The sequence below is a fragment of the Oncorhynchus masou genome, chromosome 23 (genome assembly GCF_036934945.1).
Source record: "Oncorhynchus masou masou isolate Uvic2021 chromosome 23, UVic_Omas_1.1, whole genome shotgun sequence".
Taxonomy (NCBI): Eukaryota; Metazoa; Chordata; class Actinopteri; order Salmoniformes; family Salmonidae; genus Oncorhynchus; species Oncorhynchus masou.
The window spans coordinates 41498295-41520704 of NC_088234.1; the positions used below are offsets into that span (position 1 = coordinate 41498295).

The window sequence follows — 22410 nt, forward strand, 5'->3', positions numbered from 1 at the left end:
ACCTTTTTTTTATATATGAATTGAAAGATTCATCATTTCCCTGTGCTCATAATCCAACCCCCTAAGAACCCAATAAATACATACCATGGTCTTACATTTCCAAATAGTGGATTATTCCATTCAGGTCTAAAATGCTGTTGAATATAATCAATAGTTGGGGAATGGGAATGTAATGACAGCAAGTAAAGACAGGTGAAGGGTAACTGCAGCAACAGTCAACAGTGGTGCTGGGCTGTGTGCCCTGGGCAGTTAGGAGTTCACAGACTTTTGTTGAATGTAAGAGTAATGATTTCCTTTCTGGCCCTGTCACAGGGGAAAGTAAAGGGGCATGGAATTACTCGAAATAATCAATTATATTAATGTAGTACCCACAGTGTTGGGAATGAAAAGGATTTGAGCTTAATCACTCTGCAGTGCTACTCTATGACATGTACAGTATGCATGTTGCCATACTCTGATAAATGCCTAGATTTTCCGAGAGTGAGCATTGAGTAAGACATTGACCAAATAGCTTAATTATGGTACTGGAATGTGTTATGAATGATATCATTTTTTATTGTGGTAAAAAAGGTAAGGTGTGTGTGTGTGTGTGTGTGTGTGTGTGTGTGTGTGTGTGTGTGTGTGTGTGTGTGTGTGTGTGTGGTGAGTGTGAGAGTGTGTGTGTGTGTGAGTGTGAGTGTGTGTGTGTGTGTTCTTTGACTTGAGCATTGATTTGTCTGGGCACAGTCTCAGTTCACAATGCTTTTCTCATATCAGCCAAATGAAATTACTGTAGTGAAACTTTACATTAAGGACCCTCAAAGAACAGAATAACCTACTAAAAACAATATCTTGGTTGGTTCGAGGGTCTTCACAGACTCCACTCATGCTTTATTGGTTGAATTCTCCATAAAGAAGCCATACACAGCCCTTCTAGTGGTCAAGTCCACGCTCCTAATTCATTGACCCCATGAATATGTGACGCAAGTACCCTAATGTTTTTTTGGTCACCCATACCAAAAAAGTGCCAATGTACACCAGGGAGAGCATTGGCGCCACACTCGTCTCACAGTGTATCGAACGAACGACAGAACAGTTGTTATACTGTACGTAGAAAGGAAGACCGTAAGTTGTGCAAGACACGTCTAGACAATCAAGCATCCTTATTGGGAACTACGCTACTAGATCAGTGTTTGCAATAGTGTTTGTATTATTGGTTTGTTGTAGGCTATATACGACCGTTTCTCTGTCTCTATAGTGATATGTTGTTACCGTGGGCAGTTTATAGCCTGCAATAAGAAAGCTTCGACTTCTTCCTCAACCCAACCGTCAGCCAACGGATAAAGGACACATGCAGAAGCTTACAGGTAACATGCATTTATATTATCTGCCACTTTCAATTGGTTCGCAATTTATGCAGGTGTATACCCCACCAATTAATCCAATATGAAATAATGTGGCTTCATTTATACCAATTGACTTTGTTCAATAGGAGATAGTTGTGTAAATATCTGATGATTCATAGCATCACGCCCCTGACATCTATAGTATACATAATGGATTTAAAGGTAGTAAATGCATAATAGAATGTGCATGCATATCTGGACAGATTGGAAACCGGCGAGGTAGTAATAACATAATAAAACCATTCGAAGACGGTCTACCTGCGTATAAGACTGTTGCGCTCTAATCTGACGACCAATCTAATAAACTAAATGTGTATGTCGCTATAATCAGAATAATGAAAGGTTTTATTTTATGTTGAATTTGGACAACAATGTGAATTCGCTGCGAAATAACATTCGTACCTCCTGTTTTGAGATGTCTGGCAATGTCTAAAATCCATTTAATAACCGAGGCTATAGCGCTGTAACAGGTGCTGGAAACTGAATAAACATGTTGAGGTTTGGGATGTCAAGACTAAGCACAATCTATTTGATCATACTGCAAATTAACTTCTTGAAATAAGCAATTACAACATAAAACATTGAATTCTCCTATCACATGCATCATTTGTCATCATGTCATGTTGAAAGGTTTGAACCATAGAAACCTCATATAATCATTTAACAACCAATAGGTCAGTGTGCTTAGGAAACATCTCTCAAAAAATCCGTTCTGAAAATGGTGTGTCTGTGTTATAGTTGCAATAGAGCTTAGTATAAGCCTTAAGAGAACACTGCCTTTCCCTTTAATAACTGCAGCTTAGCTTTAATTGGGGGATTTTGGTTGTCGACTACAAGATGGCCCACTGGGCATAGTCATCAATTCAAAGTCTATTCCACATTGGTTCAACGTCATTAAATGACGTGGAAACAATGTTGATTCAACCAGTGTAAGCCCAGTGTGGGAGTTGAACTGGTCTTGAGGTTAGTCGTGTGAATGGGGTTTCATTGCTGATATGATAGGCGACCTCCAGCACACAGTTGCTACCTTATTTAAGTGGCCCTGTACATACTCAAAATGTACCGCTGATACGACTGTGATACAGTTGACAGTTTTTCTGCACAAAAATAAATTCACAAGCATTGTGGATATATATACATATATATATTTTTTTTTCAGTCAAGCTCTCTGTTGTATCACAACAATATCAATAGCATCACAACCATTGAGGCAAATGTGTTGTTGTACATCAGTTGTACAACATGACTGTGTAAGGAGCCATAAAATAGGAAATGCTTCAGCCAGTTATTCTCTTCCCAGCTTACTCTGCTACGGTCTGTTATAAACTGCTGATGCTATCCAACCTCGGAGTTAAGGGCAGACTCCACTACATTTCCATTTGCATAAGACTCCATTTGATCATTTAGTAGACCCACCCTAACAAAGGAGGCCGAGCAGCATAGCCTAGAGATGATAATCGTGAATAAACAACGGTGGCCGTTATTCGCTGGTTTCCCCCAGAAGATTTTGGCATGAAGTGAGAACTCCACTCAAGAATTAAGAGATTGACCCTTCATAGATGTGTGTTGGACCAACAAGAGCATTTAGAGCAGTCAGCCATGGAACAACTCTAGGCTCTCAACAAAGAAGGAAGGAAGGATGAGGAAGATCAGGTCCCCAAAAGTGCTCATCTAAATCATTTGTATTGGTCAGCCCTTGCCAAACCAGTCCAATTCAAATATTATACATGAGTCTATCAGCAACAACTATACAGTCTTCACTCAATGTAAAACTGGCCTTTTATGAGACACCGTCGTTCAAAAGTTTTAGAACACCTACTCATTCAAGGATTTTTATTTATTTTTGACATTTTCCACATTGTAGAATAATAGTGAAGACATCGAAACTATGAAATATCACATATGGAAATCATGTAAAAAAAACAACATCAAAATATATTTTATATTTGAAATTCTTCAAATAACCACCCTTTGCCTTGATGACAGCTTTGCACACTCTTGACATTCTCTTAACCAGCTTCAGCTGGAATGCTTTTCCAACAGTCTTGAAGGAGATCCCACATATGCTGTGCACTTGTTGGCTGATTTCCTTCACTCTGCGGTCCAACTCATCCCAAACCATCTTCATTTGGTTGAGGTCGGGGATTGTAGAGGCCAGGTCAACTGATGCAGCACTCCATCACTCTCCATGGTAAAATAGCCCTTACACAGCCTGGATGTGTGTTGTGTCATTGTCCTGTTGAAAAACAATTGATAGTCCCGCTAAGCCCAAACTAGATGAGGTGGTGTATTGCAGCAGAATGCTGTGGTAGCCATGCTGGTTAAAGTGTGCCTTGAATTCTAAATAAATCACAGACTGTGTCACCAGCAAAGCACCCTCACATTATTGCACCTCCTCCTTCATGCTTTACGGTGGGAAATACACATGCAGAGATCATCCGTTCACCCACACCAGGTCTCACAAAGACACGGCGGTTGGAACCAAAAATCTCCAATTTGGACCCCAGACCAAATTACAGATTTCCACTGGTTTAATGTCCATTGTTCTTGTTTCTTGGCCCAAGCATGTCTCTTATTATTATTGGTGTCCTTTAGTAGTGGTTTCTTTGCAGCTGTAATTTTTGAGGCTGGTAACTGTAATGAACTTATCCTCTGCAGCAGAGGTAACTCTGGGTATTCCATTCCTGTGGCAGTCCTCATGAGAGCCAGTTTCATCATAGCGCTTGATGGTTTTTGCAACTGCTCTTGAAGAAACTTTAAACGTTCTTGAAATGTTCAGTATTGATTGACCTTCATGTGTTAAAATAATGATGGACTATCATTTCTTTTTTGCTTATTTGAGCTGTTATTGCCATAATATGGACTTGGTCTTTTGCCAAATAGGGCTATCTTCTGTATACCACCCCTGTTATTAAGGCAAAGGGTGGCTATTTGAAGAATCTCAACCATAAAATATGTTTTGATTTGTTTTACACTTTTTTGGTTACTACATGATTCCATATGTGTTATTTCATAGATTTGATGTCTTCGCTATTATTCTACAATGTAGAAAATAGTAAAAATAAAGAAAAGCCCTTCAATGAGTAGGTCTGTCCAAACTTTTGACTGATATTCTAGTTAAGTTTTGATGTAGCCTTCCTTGCCAGGCTGGCTGATGAATAAGACTATAATATAACATATGTCACAATTTCAGTGTCTCGTTAAATGTTATTGAACCTGGCAGTTTCACACTTAAATAGCATAGCCAGATGAAATTTTGCCGAGCCTGATTAAATGTTGCTGAGACATTGCATTGTTCAGTCAGACATTGCATTGTTCAGTCAGATAGGCATTTTGAGATGTGAAGACAACTTCGACTGAACCTCGACTGAATCACAACTGTGTCAACAGTAACGACTAGCCTAAACCTGCTCTCATCAAAAGACAAAACCTGTTCATTCATTCTAAACCAGTAGAGCAGTACACCTTTAAATGTCAATGGAAACATTGATAGTCTTCTGTCAGCCAGACAGGCATCAATAAACCATTCATTCTGTGCTCATCAACCACTATTGCTGTACTGAATTATACAGAAATAACTCATTACCACTGTTAGATAATCATTGGGATTATTTCCACATATGCAATTGACTTCCACATGAACTAACAGATAAAAGATAAAAGGCAATAAGAGAAAAACAATATGAGAAAAAGAAAGACGAACACACTGTTGACGAGAGCCACTATGAACCCAGATTCTGGTTGATGGTTAGCTTGAGGACAATGCAGAGTCCAGTAGGAGGGAAAGAGGACAGCTAGCATGCAGCAGCAGTAGCAGCGGGACTGTCGCAGCCAGGTACTAGCAGCTTTTAGGTTACGGCAAATAGAGCCAAATGATGTCCTTTTACTAATGAACCACTGGCTCTGTCTGCTGCGGCACTATCGGTATGCACCTTGTTCTGCCACCTCTTAGAGCCCAGTCTCAGCCTTGCTTTTTTGATTTTGACTCTTGGCTCATACACAACAATTTAACAGAACAGAATCACCTCACAAATACCAAACGCTACTGGCATCCCCACACCACTCATTTTCAATTCAAGTCTGTTCTGTGAATGGATTGGAATTGTTTTCGGGTATTGCAAAATTATTCTTGTCTTAAATGCAGATGTTGAAGTAACCTCGTCCCCGGGCTGGAAGTCTCGGGCTGTGTGTTGAGACTACACATGAAGTGACTTCCAATTTATGTTTGGAATTGAGTTCGAATTCACCGCAGCCCTTATCTCAATATATACTTCCCCGAGGTGCCAGGACAGGCCCATCCATTTATTAGTGTGGCATATCCTAAGAAATTACATTTTTTTTATGTTGTTACTGATAACATATGTTTATTGTTCCCTTTATATTACTATACAGCATTTTCTTTAAGACTGACTTGCTCAGAGAAAGCTTAAAATATTTATACAGCTTCTATTCTTTCATGAGAATCCTAATTAGGAAATGGTAGTTGCAGCTACTCTGTTGAAAGCTAATTCAGTGCCAGTGGAGTTGACATTTGAATCAATACTGCATGGACTCTTTTTTAAATGGGTCCCGATACATGTCTACAGCTCATTATTAGGTCAAAGTCAATACAGAGAAATCTTACCTTTTTACACAGAGATAGACACATCCATTCTGCTACAGTGTCTAAATAAAAGACAGAAAGGCATTAAATCACAAAAATAAATGACATATTATGATAGTTTAGTGACTCAAATAGATTGATTAGTAATGAAACAAAACGTGTCTTCGTCTCTGTCACAAGACGTTGCATACGGGTGTCATCAACATGACCTCGTCAACTCAATGCAGTAATTGACGTCCGTCCTACTTACCTAGGACCAACTCTGTGGCATTGTGGATAGAGTGTTCACCCTGATATTGGAAGGTTGGGAGTTACATCCCTGGATGAGTCATACCAAGGACTATAAAAATGGGACCCGATGGCGGTAAGGACCTGTGACAGACTAACAGTCCTGTCTAGGAGGTGCACTTGAATACTGCAGAAACAGGAGATAGGCACCTGCTTCTATGGGCTGATAGTATTCACACGCCTTGACTTTTTTCCAATACCCCATAATGTCAAAGTGGAATTATGTTTTTTGAAAATGTTTACAAATGAATTAAAAACGAAATGCTGAAATGTTTAAAGTCAATAACTATTCAACCCCTTTGTTATGGCAAGCCTAAATACATTCAGGAGTAAGAAATGGCCTAATAAGTTGCATGGACTCACTCTGTGTGCAATAATATTGATTCACATGATTTTAGAAGGACTACGTCCTCTCTTTACCCCACATATATAATTATCTGTTAGGTCCCTCAGTCGAGCAGTGAATTACAAACACAGATTCAACTACAAAGAACATGGTTTTCCAATGCCTCGCAAAGGGCACTTATTGGTAGATGGATACAAATGGAAAAAAACAGACATTGAATATCCATTTGACCATGGTGAAGTTATTAATTACACATTGGATGGTGTATCAATACACCAGGTCACTACAAAGATACAGCCATCCTTCCTAACTCAGTAAGAAACCACTCAGCACTTTCACCAGGCCAATGGTGAGTTTAAAACAGTTGCAGAGTTAAATGGCTGTGATAGGAGAAAACTGAGGATGGATCAACAACATTTTAGTTGCTCCACAATACTAACCTAACTGACAGAGGGAAAAGAAGGAAGCCTGTACAGAATAAAAAATATTCAGAAACATGCATCCTGTTTGTGAGAAGGCAATAAAGTAATACTGCAAAAAAATGTGGCAAAGCAATTAACTTTTTGTCCAGAATACAAAGGGTTATGTTTGGGGCAAATCCAATACAACACATTAATGAGTAGCACTCTCCATATTTTCAAGCTTAGTGGTGGCTGCATCATGTTATGAGTATGCTTGTGATTGTTATCTACTGGGGAGTATTTGAGGATAAAAAAATAAATGTAATGGTGCTAAGCACAGGCAAAATACTAGAGAAAAACTTGGTTCAGTCTGATTTCTACCAGGCACTGGGAGAGGATTTCACCTTTCAGCAGGACAATAACCTAAAACAAAAGCCCAAATCTACACTGGAGTTGCTTACTGAGAAGATAGTGAATCTTCCTGAGTGGCTGAGTTACAGTTTTGACTTCAATCTATTTGAAAATCTATGGCAAGACCTGGAAATGGTTGTCGAGCAATGATCAACTACCAATTTATAGGGCTTGAAGAATTTAGAAAAGAATAATGAGCAAATGTTGCACAGTCCAGGTGTGGAAAGCTCTTAGAGTCTTACCTAGAAAGACTCACAGCTGTAAACACTGCCAAAGGTGCTTCTACAAAGTATTGACTCAGGAGTCTGAATATTTATGTCAATAATATATTCAATAAATTTGCGAATATTTCTGATTATTTCACTTTGTCATTATGGGATATTGTGTGTAGATGAGTGAATTTCAAAAAAATCCATTTTGAATTCAGGCTGTAACATAACAGAATAATAAGTCAAAGGGTATGAATACTTTCTGAAGGCACTGTACTTACCTAGGGTGGTGGTGTCATGATACTGTCATAGAAAATGTAATACAGCAAATAGTCATGACAGTTGGTGTCTGTTATGATTGCTGAATTTGGTAGATATGGCCATTGTTTGACAAATATAAATAATGAATCCAAAGGCGTAAATTTTGATTCCCTTTTCATTAGTGGTCTCAAACTCCTGGCCAGCGGGGCACATCAGATCCGTAAGCCGCAGTTTGGTGGCCCTGTCTGGAGTTTGAGACCACTGCACCAAACAGGAGCCAAAGTTATAGAATATACTGTATAAGGACACACTTCATTTTATTGCTCTTTATAACACTGTTCACTGATCTAAGTTGGTCTGGTAATTTCTTCAAGCGACAGTAAATTCATTCTTCCTGAAGAGAATCATGATCTCTTTTTCTAATCAATTTCTCCCTGTATACAGTTCTTTATTTGAACTGGTATCCATTGATTATTTTTCCCTTTGTTCTGAGTTGGGAGTGAGAGTGTTAGATTCAAGTTATTTTTGAGCCATTTTCTCCTCAGTCTATCTCTGCTGGAAGTATTTGATGCAAGGAAGCGTTCATGTAAGAAAGCCTATTGATTTCCTGACAGGCCAAATCAATACAGTCCCAGTAAATAGGCTTTTCTTTATGTCATGTCAGGTGTTTCTTTGATAGGATCAGACATTGCAATCAAAAAACAGAATTCTTACCGTTATTGGGGCTAACATGGAGACAATTAGTCATATTTGTTTATGCTGTATAGCCAGCTAAATGCATAAAGAGGTCAATGGAACTCGACCAAACAATGTAAATGCCATGGAGTATAATGCTGTATGGATGTCAACCCCAATACATGTTCATGTCATCGTCAGCAATAAACTGTATTACAGTTAAAAACAACTTTGACTACCACCTCTAATTTATTTTACGCTAGCTATGCTATATACAAAACAGGAGTTAGCATATACAAAACAGGGGTTTGCATATACAAAATAGGAGTTAGCATATACAAAACAGGAGTTAGCATTTAGCAGTCACTTCTTCTATACCTGAAAAAGGACAACTTCTAAATGTTGTGCTGCGAAATCTGCCAAATACCCTGTATATCCAAATCGGACTTTATTAACCACACTGTGGGCCTGTCCTAATACATCTATCATGATGCATTTGAAGAATATTCACTTTGTTAGATCAGATTTGTTGAAATGTGCATCATCTGGCATCCTTCTTCTATCCCCCACGGTCTGCGTTCCATTGACCTCTTCACCGCATCTATCCAACTGATTCTGGACCACGCTAGGAGACAATATAAATGTCTATACTAAATGTGACAATCCTGTCAAATAATTAATAACGGTTTCATTTTCTTTTTCCAGATGGACTGGCTCACACCGGAGATGTGAAGTGTGTTATGTGAAGCCAAGGTGTCATCCCACCTTATAGGTGGTGGGGAGAGATGCTGCACTCTGTTGCCATGACAGCGGAAGTCCTGTTTGTTATGTGGTTTCTCATGACCAGTAGTCAGTGTAATCCCGTGGCAGACTTGTTGGTGAGCCGGGAACGCTTTGAGCGTGTCCTGACCCAGGCCAGAGAGGACAAGTATGACAAGCAGCAGGCCTCGGAGGGGGCGCACAGTTACAGCACCCAAAAACAGCTGAAAGAGATCAGCTTCATGGGCCTGGAGGCCAACAGAGGGGTCAGCAATAGAACTTCTGTCAACAGATCCAGGACGAACTCCAGCTCCCAGAAACGTGGTGGATCCAAGGGTGGGAAGGCATCACAGGAGTTGTGGGAAGAGCAAGAGGGGGGCCTGAGTCGAGTAGACGAGGGCCCTACAAGTGAAACAAACCTCTCTCTCGACGAGTATGCATATCCAGATTACAGGGGGAAGGGCTGCATTGATGAGAGTGGCTTTGTGTTTGCCATCGGGGAGAAATTTACTCCGGGCCCCTCAACGTGCCCTTGCCTCTGCACGGACGAGGGACCCCTGTGTGCCAAGCCTGAATGTCCCAAAGTTCACCCTCGCTGCATCCGGGTGGACACCAGCCAGTGCTGTCCAGAGTGCAAGGAGAAGAAGAACTACTGTGAGTTCAGGGGAAAAGTCTACGCAACGCTACAAGAGTTTAAGGTGAGTCTGGAAATTAGGTCTTTAAAGATTTACAGGGTCGTATTCTCTAGGAACCAACCAAAAGCCAACAAGCCAAAAAGGGAAAGGGATTGCCTCAACATGTCAGATAAGAAACATTTGTGTTTGTTATCCGTTGCAAAACGTTTGGCTACATGAATGTCTCTTCGACAGTCTGTGCTTCACGAGATCAACCTCTGAGTTGAAAAGAAACTCAAGCACACTGGTGATCTACATGCGCCACAGATGAAATGCATCTTGTTACCAACGTTTCAGTCTCAGTAGACCTTCATCGGGGAAACTGTTGATAGCCTGCCAGTTGTATGCTGGGTTCATCGTGAGCACTATACCAAGACAACGATCCTTTTCAGTGCAGCAAGCAAAAAAGCAGCCAAGCACATATTAAAAGTCTGCATTTATTTTATTCACACAAAGCTTGAATTTTACTTGGCGCTGCTGTATTGAATAGTACGGTTTAAGCTTAAGAGTATTTTTTCCCTTGATATTCCTATCTTGATGCACTTGCTAGTTTTTGTGGAGTTATCTATTTTAAGCCAAGCTCAAGAGACCTCAAAAGGTCTTATCTCTTGATTTACTATACCATCAACTTTCTATTCTATATTTGATCAAAAATGTATTATGTGTGGCTGTATAATGTGTCCCTTTGTGCGAGCACTGGAGGGTCACACCAAGAGGTTAGGTCTAATATGGGATTTATTTCTGCTAACGCAGAGTGATACAAGCAGCTCTGTATGGAGAGGCACAGCTCGTTGCTCTCCTGGGAGAAGTCTGCAGAGAGAGGGAGAGAGAGACAGACAGAGAGATCAGAGAAAGAGAAGAGAAAGAGAGAGAGATACCGACTTCCACTGAAGTACATAGCACTATCCTCTGTGGGTGCCTGCCTATGGGATTTGAAACAAAGCAACAGGCAGAGCCTTCTGGTTGATTGCTGTGTTCTGCGGTGGTACAGTAAGTGGCGTCTCTCTTGCCGTTTTTCACAGTGGAGTGCCAGGCCGAAGCTCGAGACGCTCTGCAATCAACTTGATCCATGCTGTTAGGATTAACCTATGGTCTCTGATTAAAAGGAAAGCCTCACATGGCCACGAGTGCCTTCAGACTAAAACCTACAGCGGTAACATCTCCAGTCGAGGGGGGTGACTTGGTTGAAGGCGTATCGTCGGCACAAGCTGCATCAGACAGTCTTTCGGACCTGTTTTTCTCCAATACTTTCAGAAATGGAAAGCTCCATTAAACAAACAAACTGTTCCCTCTTGTTCACAAAGCAATACACTTGGAAGCTTCTATCTGTTACCCACTGAGCACACAATCAGCACATTGATTTCCCCATTTTCGGTTGATTGCGCACTGAAGTTAATTTCTCCTCTCCTTCAAATAAAGTATTTATTTCCAATAACGTTCTGTAAGATCGGAATTTCCTGTGTTCTAAGCTTTGCGGCTGAATGTTCGATGTTCAATGTCATTGTGTTGGCTGGTGGGACGGACGTGTGTGTGTGCGTGTGTGTGTGTGTGTGTGTGTGTGTGTGTGTGTGTGTGTGTGTGTGTGTGTGTGTGTGTGTGTGTGTGTGTGTGTGTGTGTGTGTGTGTGTGTGTGTGTGTGTGCGAGTGAGTGCTTACATGAAAGAGATTTACAAATAGTCTTTCTCCCTCTGCCCCCAGGTGTCTCCGTGTGAGAAGTGTCGCTGTGAGGGGAGTGGAGAGGTGTTGTGCTCTGTGTCAGCATGCCCTCAAACAGAATGTGTCGATCCAGAGTATGAGCCTGATCAGTGCTGCCCCATCTGTAAGACCGGTGAGTGATCATGCTTGTCTCAAAACACTTACGTTACCTTAATACGGAACACACAGCATGCACACATGCAGCACTGAGCCATTTCATTTACCATTTGAATTTGAGTGTTTGTCTTTGGGAAATCATACATGATTGGCCAGAAAAATCATGCCTTATCATAGTTTGTTGCAGTGCTATTAATTAATATGATCGTGTGTAAGTGTGAATGCCTCTTTTATTACCCAGCCCTATTTTTTGAACAGATGCTCGTGGTAAGTTTCCACAATATGCTGGTGTAAATAAAAGGTCGAATCAAGATTTGGGAATCCTGGGTTAGGGTGAGAACCTTCTGATTTGAAAGCATTGCACTTGCATCTTATAGGATTGCCTCTCTGGCTCACTGTGGATTATCTGAAATAGTTTCAGATGATTTTAGACAGCATGTCCTAGATTGTGTCCCCTTGTTTTTCATGGCGTGACTCTAATGCAACATGGCAATGTCAGCAACGTTGCCTCCTTCAGCAAAAAATAATGATGACTGGTGATATGCATCTCGAACATATCTCGGCCACTTAAAGCGATGCCGTACCACAAACAAGGGAAATGCAGTCAACATGAAATTAAATATCTTCATATTTACTCTATTGCTGCAAACACACAAAAACTGATACCAACAAACAGTAATACCTTTGTCATCTTCACTTGTGAAATACCACCATTTAATATTAGTACTGTATTGTTTTCTGAAATACATTTAATTGATAGTGATATTTTTTCAATAGCTGTTTTTGCATACATGTGCATCCTGTATCTTCAGCAGTAGAGCTCTCTCTTTCTCAAGAGGTGTCTTGGAATGCTAAAGTTAGTACAAGTTCCTTGGTGCTGAGATTTGAACAACTCAATGTTTGCCCCAAAGTCAGGTTTTGGTGGGTTCCATTTTCAGAGTTAAGAATCTACAGAGAAGAGGCACAAGGACCTGCACTACGAGAAATATGGCATACTGTATGTGGTGTCCATGTATATCAAGGATCCAAACGAATCTATGCGCTCATTCAGGCAATAAGAGCTTTGTAGTGTTGTGGTTTTAAAATGAATCAAGGCCAGTTTCAGTCCCGCTATTACCATAAGATTACCACATTTCAATTCCCCCCGTTTTAGAGTAGCACTATAAAAATGTAAAATGGTACTTGACTGTACATTTGAAACATATTTTGTCATGGCTCCATTTATCACATTGGAGGTAAGACCCAGATGCAGACAGCGTTGAAGAAACAAAAGTTTATTCCTGACAACAGGGGCATGCAATCAACAGGTCAAGGCAGGCAGGGGTCAATAATCCAGAGAAGGTATAAATGGTCCAGAACGGCAGGCAGTCTCAGGGCAGGCAGAATGGTCAAAACCCGGGAAGGACTAGAAAACAGGGGCAGGAAAACAGGCAGGAGCAGGGAAAAATGCTGGTAGGTATTAAAGAACAAAACGAACTGGCAACAGACAAACAGAGAATACAGGTATAAATACACAAGGGATAATAGGGAAGATGGGCTACACCTAGAGAGGGGTGGAGACAAGCACACAGGTGAAACAGATCAGGGTGTGACATCATTGAGTGCTTGAGTCGGTAGATTTTTTTCATGGGCCTCAACATGGGTTTAGGTGTCTTCATTGTTTCATTGTGTTTCATAGTCTAGGCTACATTTACATGGTCTTGTAACAAAAATAAATGTTACTCATTTTCTGGTGTCTGTAAGAGGGCAATTGTCAGCCCTTGTAAAGGCCACTTATATCTGAATCAAGCTGAGAACTTAACCTTTTTCTCATACGTCTCTGTTAATGTTGCGCATCCAGCTGCTTTTCAGGGACTATGCAAAAAAAAACATTGGTGCGTCCCAATAATGATCTCCTTTCTTCTAAAGTGTACACTCATTCACACACTCATTCACTACTTCCCACAGAGCTCAAAGCATTGAGCTCTGATGGAGTTTCCACCCTATTTCTTATAGCAATTATTTCCTTTCAAATTTGTGAAGTCAAGTGAACAAGGAGGAGAGAGACATAATTGGGACGCAGGAAGAGTGTTGATGCAGGAAGTTGTGTTACTGGGCCAGTAGCCAGCATCTTCATTCTGATCTCAGTGTCCTAGTGTTGCACATTTATGGACACTAGGTTGTTCTGGTTCTCATGTGTTTGATACCCTGTCAAAGAGATGGAAGTACATACTCATTTGCTTCCCTTGACGGTCCCTTCCCACTGGGCACAGACATCAATTCAATGTCCATTCCACATTGGTTCAACATGATTTAATTGAAATGGCATGGAAACAACTTCCGTTAAACAGTGTGTGCCCAGTGGGTTGCCACCTCATTCACATTTCTTACATTACGTGTCCTTGTATGTTAACGTGTAGGTAGACAACACAGCTTTTGCTGTGATTTTTGATTACAGTAAGTTATCTTTATGTCCCTGTGCACTTAAATGTTGATTACAGATCTACCAAACTTAAGCAGCTTAACCATTCTCCAATACGTTTGACTCAGGTAGTCTCTTAAGTTTTTCACTGTATCGTAGGAGTGCCAGGCTCACATACAGATGTTGTCTAAGGGGGAAACAGCTGTTGCGACCTCCTGAGCGCTCCATGCATCTGAAGTATGACATCAAAGCATCTCTCATTGCTAATGGCCATCATGTCGCAGGCAGGATGGGAGACTCACAAAAAAAGATTGTCTAGTTGCGGAAAATACCTTGTACTTGGGTCAGTAGATTACAGTAGATGTCCTTACTGACATGTTCAATATAAATTATGTTTTTAGAAGAACATCTGAGAAATAGAAGTTGGTCAATTAAGTCATAGCCTACTTGGCATTAATGCTGTCATTCTTTTATCTCATTTTTACATGCATTACATTACTATAATGAATTATGATAGTAGGTATTCTATTAACATTGTAAAAAACCTACGTGTTGGGAAGTTTGATAACTTCATCTATTATCTAATCATTCGCGATCGTCAGCGAGAGCAACATGTCTCAGATGTGTTGTTCACGCTGTACGCAAAGAGACACTTGAGGAAGACCCACGGGGGACAGATGAAAGTGAGAGATATCGCTAGCATCCAACCCAGGCAGTTGCTCATGAATATCAAAGAACATCTGTGGCATTGCAACTTTGTGAAACTAAAACAGGTTCACATTAGGTTTTACCTGTTCATTGAACCAGGTTAATCTATCATGAAGATACAATCATCACATCGTATTTGGTATTACATAACAACTAAAATATAGATGGCAGAATGCATGCACAGGTGCAGTCAATTGAAGTGTGGAAGAAAGACAAAGAAACAACCTTTCTCATCCTCTTAAAACTTCCAACTTCCAAGAGTCCATGCACGTGTTTTTGTGCACACATTCAATTATACCTGTCCACACAATGGATTAAAAGTATGCTAAGGAAATTCAGCATCACTTCTGTAAGTTTTACGTTTCCTGCTGCTTCCAAGAATCCAGTAGTTGACTTTACTGACTCTAACTCCCTCTGTCCTCAATGCCTCAGTGGTGGTACTGGTAGCCCCTCCGTCTCGAGTTTTGCTCGTGCAGACCATCGCCTTGGCAACACTTAAGGAAACAAGTGGTGCTCTCAAAGGCTCAGACATCGGGGTCGACACTCATCCCAGGAGGTTGTAATAAACAGTCGAGACCGTAGCCAAAACCCTTTCAAATGGCAAAACACAAGAGGAAGAAGCCTGGTCGCTAGGGGGAACAGCAACTCTCTCATTTAAAATGACGGAGGTATTGGTAAAAAATATTAATTGAAGAGGTTTAGAGATGCCGTGAAAATATATTTAAGAGCTCTTTCAAAATGGCAGGGGTAGGAGACATATATGGTGGTGGGGATATTAGACTGCATTGATTTCCCACTTCGAAGCAGCTCTCGACCACCCTTGATTATGAAGGAAAGCAATGGCTTCCATTCTCGATGGCTTCCATTCTCGATTCTATTACTCCTACTCATTAAATGCAAAAGCTCAGCTGTCCATAACCATTCAACTGTGCAACATTTTGCTCTTTTTATTTCAATAATGCTCCCCGCAGACTCTCTTAGACAACTTGCAAGACTATTACGATGGAAATATTTGTAGGTTTATTTCAGGCACCTTTGCTTTAGCTTATTTGTTTTACATGGAAATACAGACAATGACAGCTTGTGAGATTAACATGAATGGAAAATGCTCTACTACTAGATAAACACTAAAACCTAACACAGAAGATGTGCTGATTCACAGAACGTAAAACCTGGCACTGTCTTACACCATCGACTGTTCCAGAATATGTGGCAGCACATATTCAAGACGGCACACTCATTCTAGTGTAACATGTTGGGAATTAAATGATTCATAGCATAGAAATTCACTGTTCCAAAGGCTTCTCACACCCAAACAATTTCTATGACCATTTTCACAAAGCCAAGGCATTTTGCTGCATTCATAATGCATATGTACTAAAGAACTACATTACGGGAAGGGATTTCTCACTATTCTGCTATTTCCCTTACCTCAACTCTCAGAGCCAGTAAATTGGAGCATTAAGGATGTGTACATTATAAGGATGTGTCCCTGATTTATTTCTATCTCTCGTCTACCGCCAGTAGCCACAGGTGCTAATGGCTGCTTCTTTCACATTCAGCTCACCGACTCAGTTTTCAGTACCTATTACACAATCACATTTTGGACTGTCCATTTGTGTTTTCTGATATAGTCTGATGCTTGAGGTTATTAATGGTGGATAATGCTCTTTTGAGGCCCATTTAATGTTTTCGGATAAAAACCACTTTCTACTGTCAGAGAGAAGAGAGATGTTGTGTTAATGAAGCCATGGTGGCTAAAAGATGAGGTATTCGTGTGATAAGCAGAAAGAAAGGGTGACAGCATAGAGTAAGCACAGCAGAGAGGCACATCATGGGTACATACATTAATAGGATTGGGTGTCATGCTAATCATTCTGTCCACAAATGGATGACAGGCTGTCTGTCGCTCAAGTCTTAGCTCCATAGCAACATTTCTTCTGGTTTGTATTGGGGTGAAGTATACCTCTTTATAGCATCACACATTATTTACCAGTTTGTCTCAATCATTTTGATAGACTATCCTTGAGGAAATATTTTGCTTAATGTTATTAATGACTCAATTGCGACAGAAGACGGGACATGTGGTGAGTTGTTATTCAGGGAGGGTTTCTTCAGTCTTCATCTAGAGTTATAAATCTGTGAGTGCTCGCATTTTGACAGCCCCAGCAAACTGTTCACTATAGATTGATGCGCCAGCATGCCTCTCCTCAGTGCTTCTGTCCAGTGAAGATTCCTATTGCTTCAGCTGAAAGACTCACAACTTATCAGTGGAAGCAGCATCTTAATACCAGAATAGTGTTGCTCAAGCTCATGTTTTTTTTAAGGAGAAACCATTGCCTGCAGCTGTATGTCATGTTGTGGCTTCAGCTCCAGGAATGGGTATTTGGGTCCATGCTGCTTGAACGATAAGGGATGATTTATGTGAATATATTTTTAGCCAGTTGTGGAAGACAAATGGAGCTTCTTGAGACAATGGCCACCGTTTCAAAACTGGGAACCAGAGCTAAGTAAAATGTAGGTTACATGTAAACTAAAGATTGATGAACAGAGATTTTACATTTCAGTGCAACTGCATTTATTAATAGAATATTGATGTTTTACAAAGTTGTATGTCTGATTTAAGCATGATGTTGAAGTGGTTTTGATCATATGTGCATTAGTAACATTATTTTTCATCAGAGAGACAATCCAATGAAGGGTAACGAATTTGGGCATGTCTTCCTTTTTACCACCTGATCAGGGGTTCAGCACCATGAAAAACAGCTCAGTGGGACTGTTGTTGGAGTGCGTGGAATTCTAACACCGCAGGGTGTCGGCATCTCAACTGTCCAGTGTTCTTCCCGATTTGTATTGGCGTGATTGATAAACAGTAGCGATTATTTCATAGTTTTGATGTCTTCAATATTATTCTACTAAAAATAAAGAAAAACCCTTGAATGAGTAGGTGTGTCCAAACTTTTGACTGGTACTGTATATTATGACGACATTTGGTGACATTTTTGTTCGTTTTGGTCTTCAGCAAGTTTGTTTTTGGTTGTTCATACATTTTTTCAGGGAGGCAAGCCAAATTCGGCAGCCGAAGTCTACGTCTCTTCATTGGTGATTGGTAAACAGTAGCGATTCAATGAAGTGTTTGTTGTCATTCAACAAGAGACAATTTGTTTCCTGAATTTTTTTTTCCGCCTGAGAAATACTGCACCAAACAGCTTAGATATATGTAAAATTGCGCAACTAAGATCTGCTCAGCAAAAACGTCAAAATTAATGAAATATTTATTGAGTTATCTATTGCTATTTTGAGGATGCGTATACTGTCTACGGCATCTCAAGATGGACAAACAGTACTACTGAAGCTTTTTCCACATTTTTCAACAAAAATATTTTAAGGGAGTATACGAGCACACTTGTTCGGTTTGCCTAGCTGAGTTTGGCTAGGCGCCAGCCGAACCAAAGCATGCTGACGGCTTTAGCCAGCCCATCCACTCCATCCACAATCCCACTAAGCTATTTTTCAGGGTAGATCAGCTCTTTGATTGACTGTATACAAAATCATTGAGATTGTCTGAGATCACTTTAACAGTTACCTTGATTCTTCTTTTGCCAGGGCCAAACTGTTATGCAGACACACAAGTGATCCCAGCTGGGCGCGAGGTGAAGATTGATGAGTGTACAATCTGCTACTGCACGTATGAAGTGGGCACGTGGCAGATCGAACATCAGGCTACCTGCAGCAAGAATGATTGCCAGGTGAGCTAGAGACTGGCCCTGACAATGGGTATGGGGGCAGGGGCTATGGAACAATAGGCGCCCTCGCCGTGTCCATGTCAGCCAGCACGCAACTCAACGCTAGCCTGATTAAAACAGACTGAACGCTGGTGAGCGCAAAAAATGTTGAATGCAGCTTTCAGTCTAGTTTAACCTGGCTAACTCAATGCAGCCTTCACCCAGTCTATACCAGACATCAAGGTCACCCCCAGACCGTATGATTTCTGCATTTACAATCACATGTATTATTAAATCAAGCTTTATATGAAGAGTTTGAATCCATATACAGAATATCTATTTATCTATGTACTGAATTATTTATGGAGAAAAACTAGCCAAAACATATTTTTTATAGCCACTGCATTTTATTCAACTGCAATGAATTGGGTTAGAGATCAAATAAACATCATGGAATGTATAGAATCCTTACTGTCTGTGTTTCATAGAGGTAGAAACCATAGCCTACTGACAGGTGGTGTCATTCTTACACGATGCACCACCTGAAGTAAAACAATGGGTAAAACTTGTAAGGTTTCAAAATTGTATGTAATTTTGAAAATAACTTAGTGAAGAAATGTAAGAAATTACATGACTGTTTTGTGATTTACTTATATGTATTTTGCAATTTCAATGTGTTTTGATTTTATGCGCTTTTTGTAAGCAGTTCTCTTTGTATTATGTATTCACGTTTAAAATAAACAGCAACCTGTGCGCTGTAGGTGCTTGTATGATAATATCAATCAATTTATTGAACCAAATACATAAAAAAAGTATAAATTTTTTTTTTCAATTGTAATTTAAAAAAAATCCAACTCCAGATACAAATTTATACATACGAATAACAACTTACAGACACACACAAATGATGACTACCTCTCATCTGCCCAGACCCACATGCTCACACCCCCATCCCTAGTGCCTGCATTATCGTTTGCCACTTGGCCTTAAATTGTACCAATTCATTTTTCTTGTTCGCCCATGCTATTTCAATATTTCAATAGTAAATATTTGGATTTTTGCCATTATGTTAATTTGGCATGTTTTTAGTTTGTTTTTTCAAGATGAGCGATGAGAAGAAAATCATCCAGTCCATTGGGTATCTCAATACACCATGTCTTGAAATATGCAGGCAGATGGATTAAAAGTAAGTTTACATTGTAATTTTTCTGACAACCATCTTTCTAGTTCCGCCCACAACTTCTGAACTTTATAGCATTCCCAGAAAGCATGGATTATTGAGACATTATTAGTTTTACACTTAACACATGAATCTGCCATTGTGTTGTAGAATTTTCAAATTTATCTTATATAATAAATTCTATATATTATTTTATACTGGATTAAGCACCCATTTTTGTTAACTCCAATTCTGTTAGTGATGCTCCAACTTTCCCTCCTTCTTATGCCAACATCAGTTCTTTTTAAATATTGGTTCCAATAGTTTACATTTTTTCTAAGATATTGTCAGTTGGATAGGCTCTCTGCAAGGTGTTATATATCTTCCCTGTCATATGAACATCCTTTTCCGACTGAAATAGGATTCCCTCAAGGTTGCTCTGATGTCCAAAATATATTTTGTGATATGTAACTTTTAAGTATGTATTCGAAACTGTCTGCATTGGTTAGTCCAAAATCACTTTTTAATTCTGTCATGGAAATAAATGTATTTTCTGTTACCAAGTAATTTTCAGTTTCTGTGCCTTTATATTTACGTTTTGCATGTGGACCAATTTATCTGTGAATTCTGAAAAGCTATCCAAGGATTGTTCCAGAAGGTTGTGTTTTTAGGGCGTGATATTGGTTCTTGTAGAACACGTTTCATTTTCTGCCAAATTGTTATAGTGTTCTTAACTATGAAGTTGTTAATGTTCTTAGCTTTATCCTTTGACAATAGACACGTAGAAAGACTCTGGGGATGAGCATGTGCAGCTTAAGTATGTACCCATTGTTCCTCTTTAGTGCATTTAACCATATGTCGTAAGTAAAAGCCTTGTGTAGCGAGTTGATACAATTCCAGGTCTGGAAGGTAAAACCACCCTCAGACATAGGACGATGTAAAACTTTCCTTTTTATTCTATATATTTTATATGCCCATATAAAGTCTATTATGACCGGGTATACTTTTTAAAAGAATGTCTTCTGTGTTTGCGAAAATATATACAAAAACTTCAGGCAGCCATGCCATTCTAAAGAGGTTTATTCTACCTGTAAGATTCATGGGAAGATTATTCAATTGAATTAGATCTGCTTTCATATTGTTGAGTAATGGAATAAAATGATCTTTACATATTTGTTGTTTGTTGGCACTTATTAAGCATCCTAAGTATTTAATTTTTGTTTGTGGTCCACTTAAAGAATTACTGTAGATCGTAAGTTATTATTTTTATTTTTCCTATTGCCATTAATTTTGTATCCTGAGATTTTTTGTGTATTCAGAAAATATTTTTTATCAAAGGGGGCATTGAGTTTTCAAAATTGGTCAGGTATATCAGGAGATCATCAGCAAATACGTTTTGGTCTTTATTGATGTTTACCAATGCTAATACCTGTTACGTGTGTGTTCTGTCTAATTATTTCTGCAAGCGGTTCAATTGCCGGTGCGAACAGAAGGGGGGAGAGGGGACATCCATGTCTTGTGCCCCTTTCTAAAGTAATTTCATCAGAAAATGTAATATTTGTGTATAAGTTTGCTTTAGAGCATTTATATAATTATTTTATTAAATGTATTATTTTAGCTGGAAAGTTGAAATCTTCCAAAGTTTTGAATAGAAAAGGCCTGTCAATATGGTCCAAAGTCTTTTTTTTGGCATCAACAGACACTGTTGAAAAATCTTTATCTTGTTTTTTTTGTGTATTGTAATAAACTGAAACATGTTCTTGTATTTGTTTGTAAGTGTCTTTTTTTAATAAACCTTGTTTGATTGATTTGTATGAAGTCTGGTAAGACATTTGCCATTCTATTTCTTATATGTTTTGTTTTTATTTTATTGTCACCATTTATTACATTTATGTGTCTATAATCCGCAGGGGACTCTCCAGATTTTCCTGCTTTTAATATAACTGAAATATCTGTTTGATACATGAAACAAGGAAGGACTGAATTATGTGATGTGTAAATAGGGGGGCTACTTTGTGCCAAAATGTTGAATAGAATTCTATGGTTGGCCATTGATTCCTGGTGCTTTTCTCAGTGTGAATGTCTTAACAGTATCTAATATTTATTCTTTGTTGATCGCTGTTTTTAGTGATTATTTTTAGTCTACTGATATTGCTTCAGATTTCTGGAATATAAGAAGGCTATAGTACAACTAAATGTTGTTTAGTTCTAATGTATATACATTTCATAGAAGCTTTTAAAATTGTCATAAATCGCATTGTTTCTAATTACCGCTTTTTTATCTTTATCTTCTTAAATTACAACTGGTTTAGCATGTACTAATTTTATGAGAGCTGCAAGATATTTACCAGGTTTATTTGCCACTACACAACAAAAATATGAACCCAACATGCAAAGTGGAGGAGTATTTCTGTCTGTAATAAAGGCATTTTGTGTGGAAAAACTCATTCTGATTGGCTGGGCCTGGCTCCCCAGTGGGCCCACCCATGGCTGCACCTCTGCCCAGTCACGTGAAGTCCATAGATGGGAGACATCGATCTGCATATGAAGTTGTGTCTTGGCTCAGATTAGGAGCCAATCTGTAAATAGCACA

General features: G+C 39.4%; 1 protein-coding gene across 1 annotated transcript; it reads left to right on the forward strand.

The window, feature by feature from the left end:
- Positions 1-1027: 1027 nt before the first annotated feature.
- Positions 1028-20989, forward strand: LOC135510852 (brorin-like). The gene is made up of 4 exons (XM_064932141.1): positions 1028-1346; positions 9285-10036; positions 11711-11840; positions 18540-20989. Exons 2-4 carry the CDS (start codon positions 9365-9367, stop codon positions 18689-18691), a joined length of 954 nt encoding a protein of 317 aa, XP_064788213.1. The 5' UTR covers positions 1028-1346; positions 9285-9364; the 3' UTR covers positions 18692-20989.
- Positions 20990-22410: the final 1421 nt, after the last annotated feature.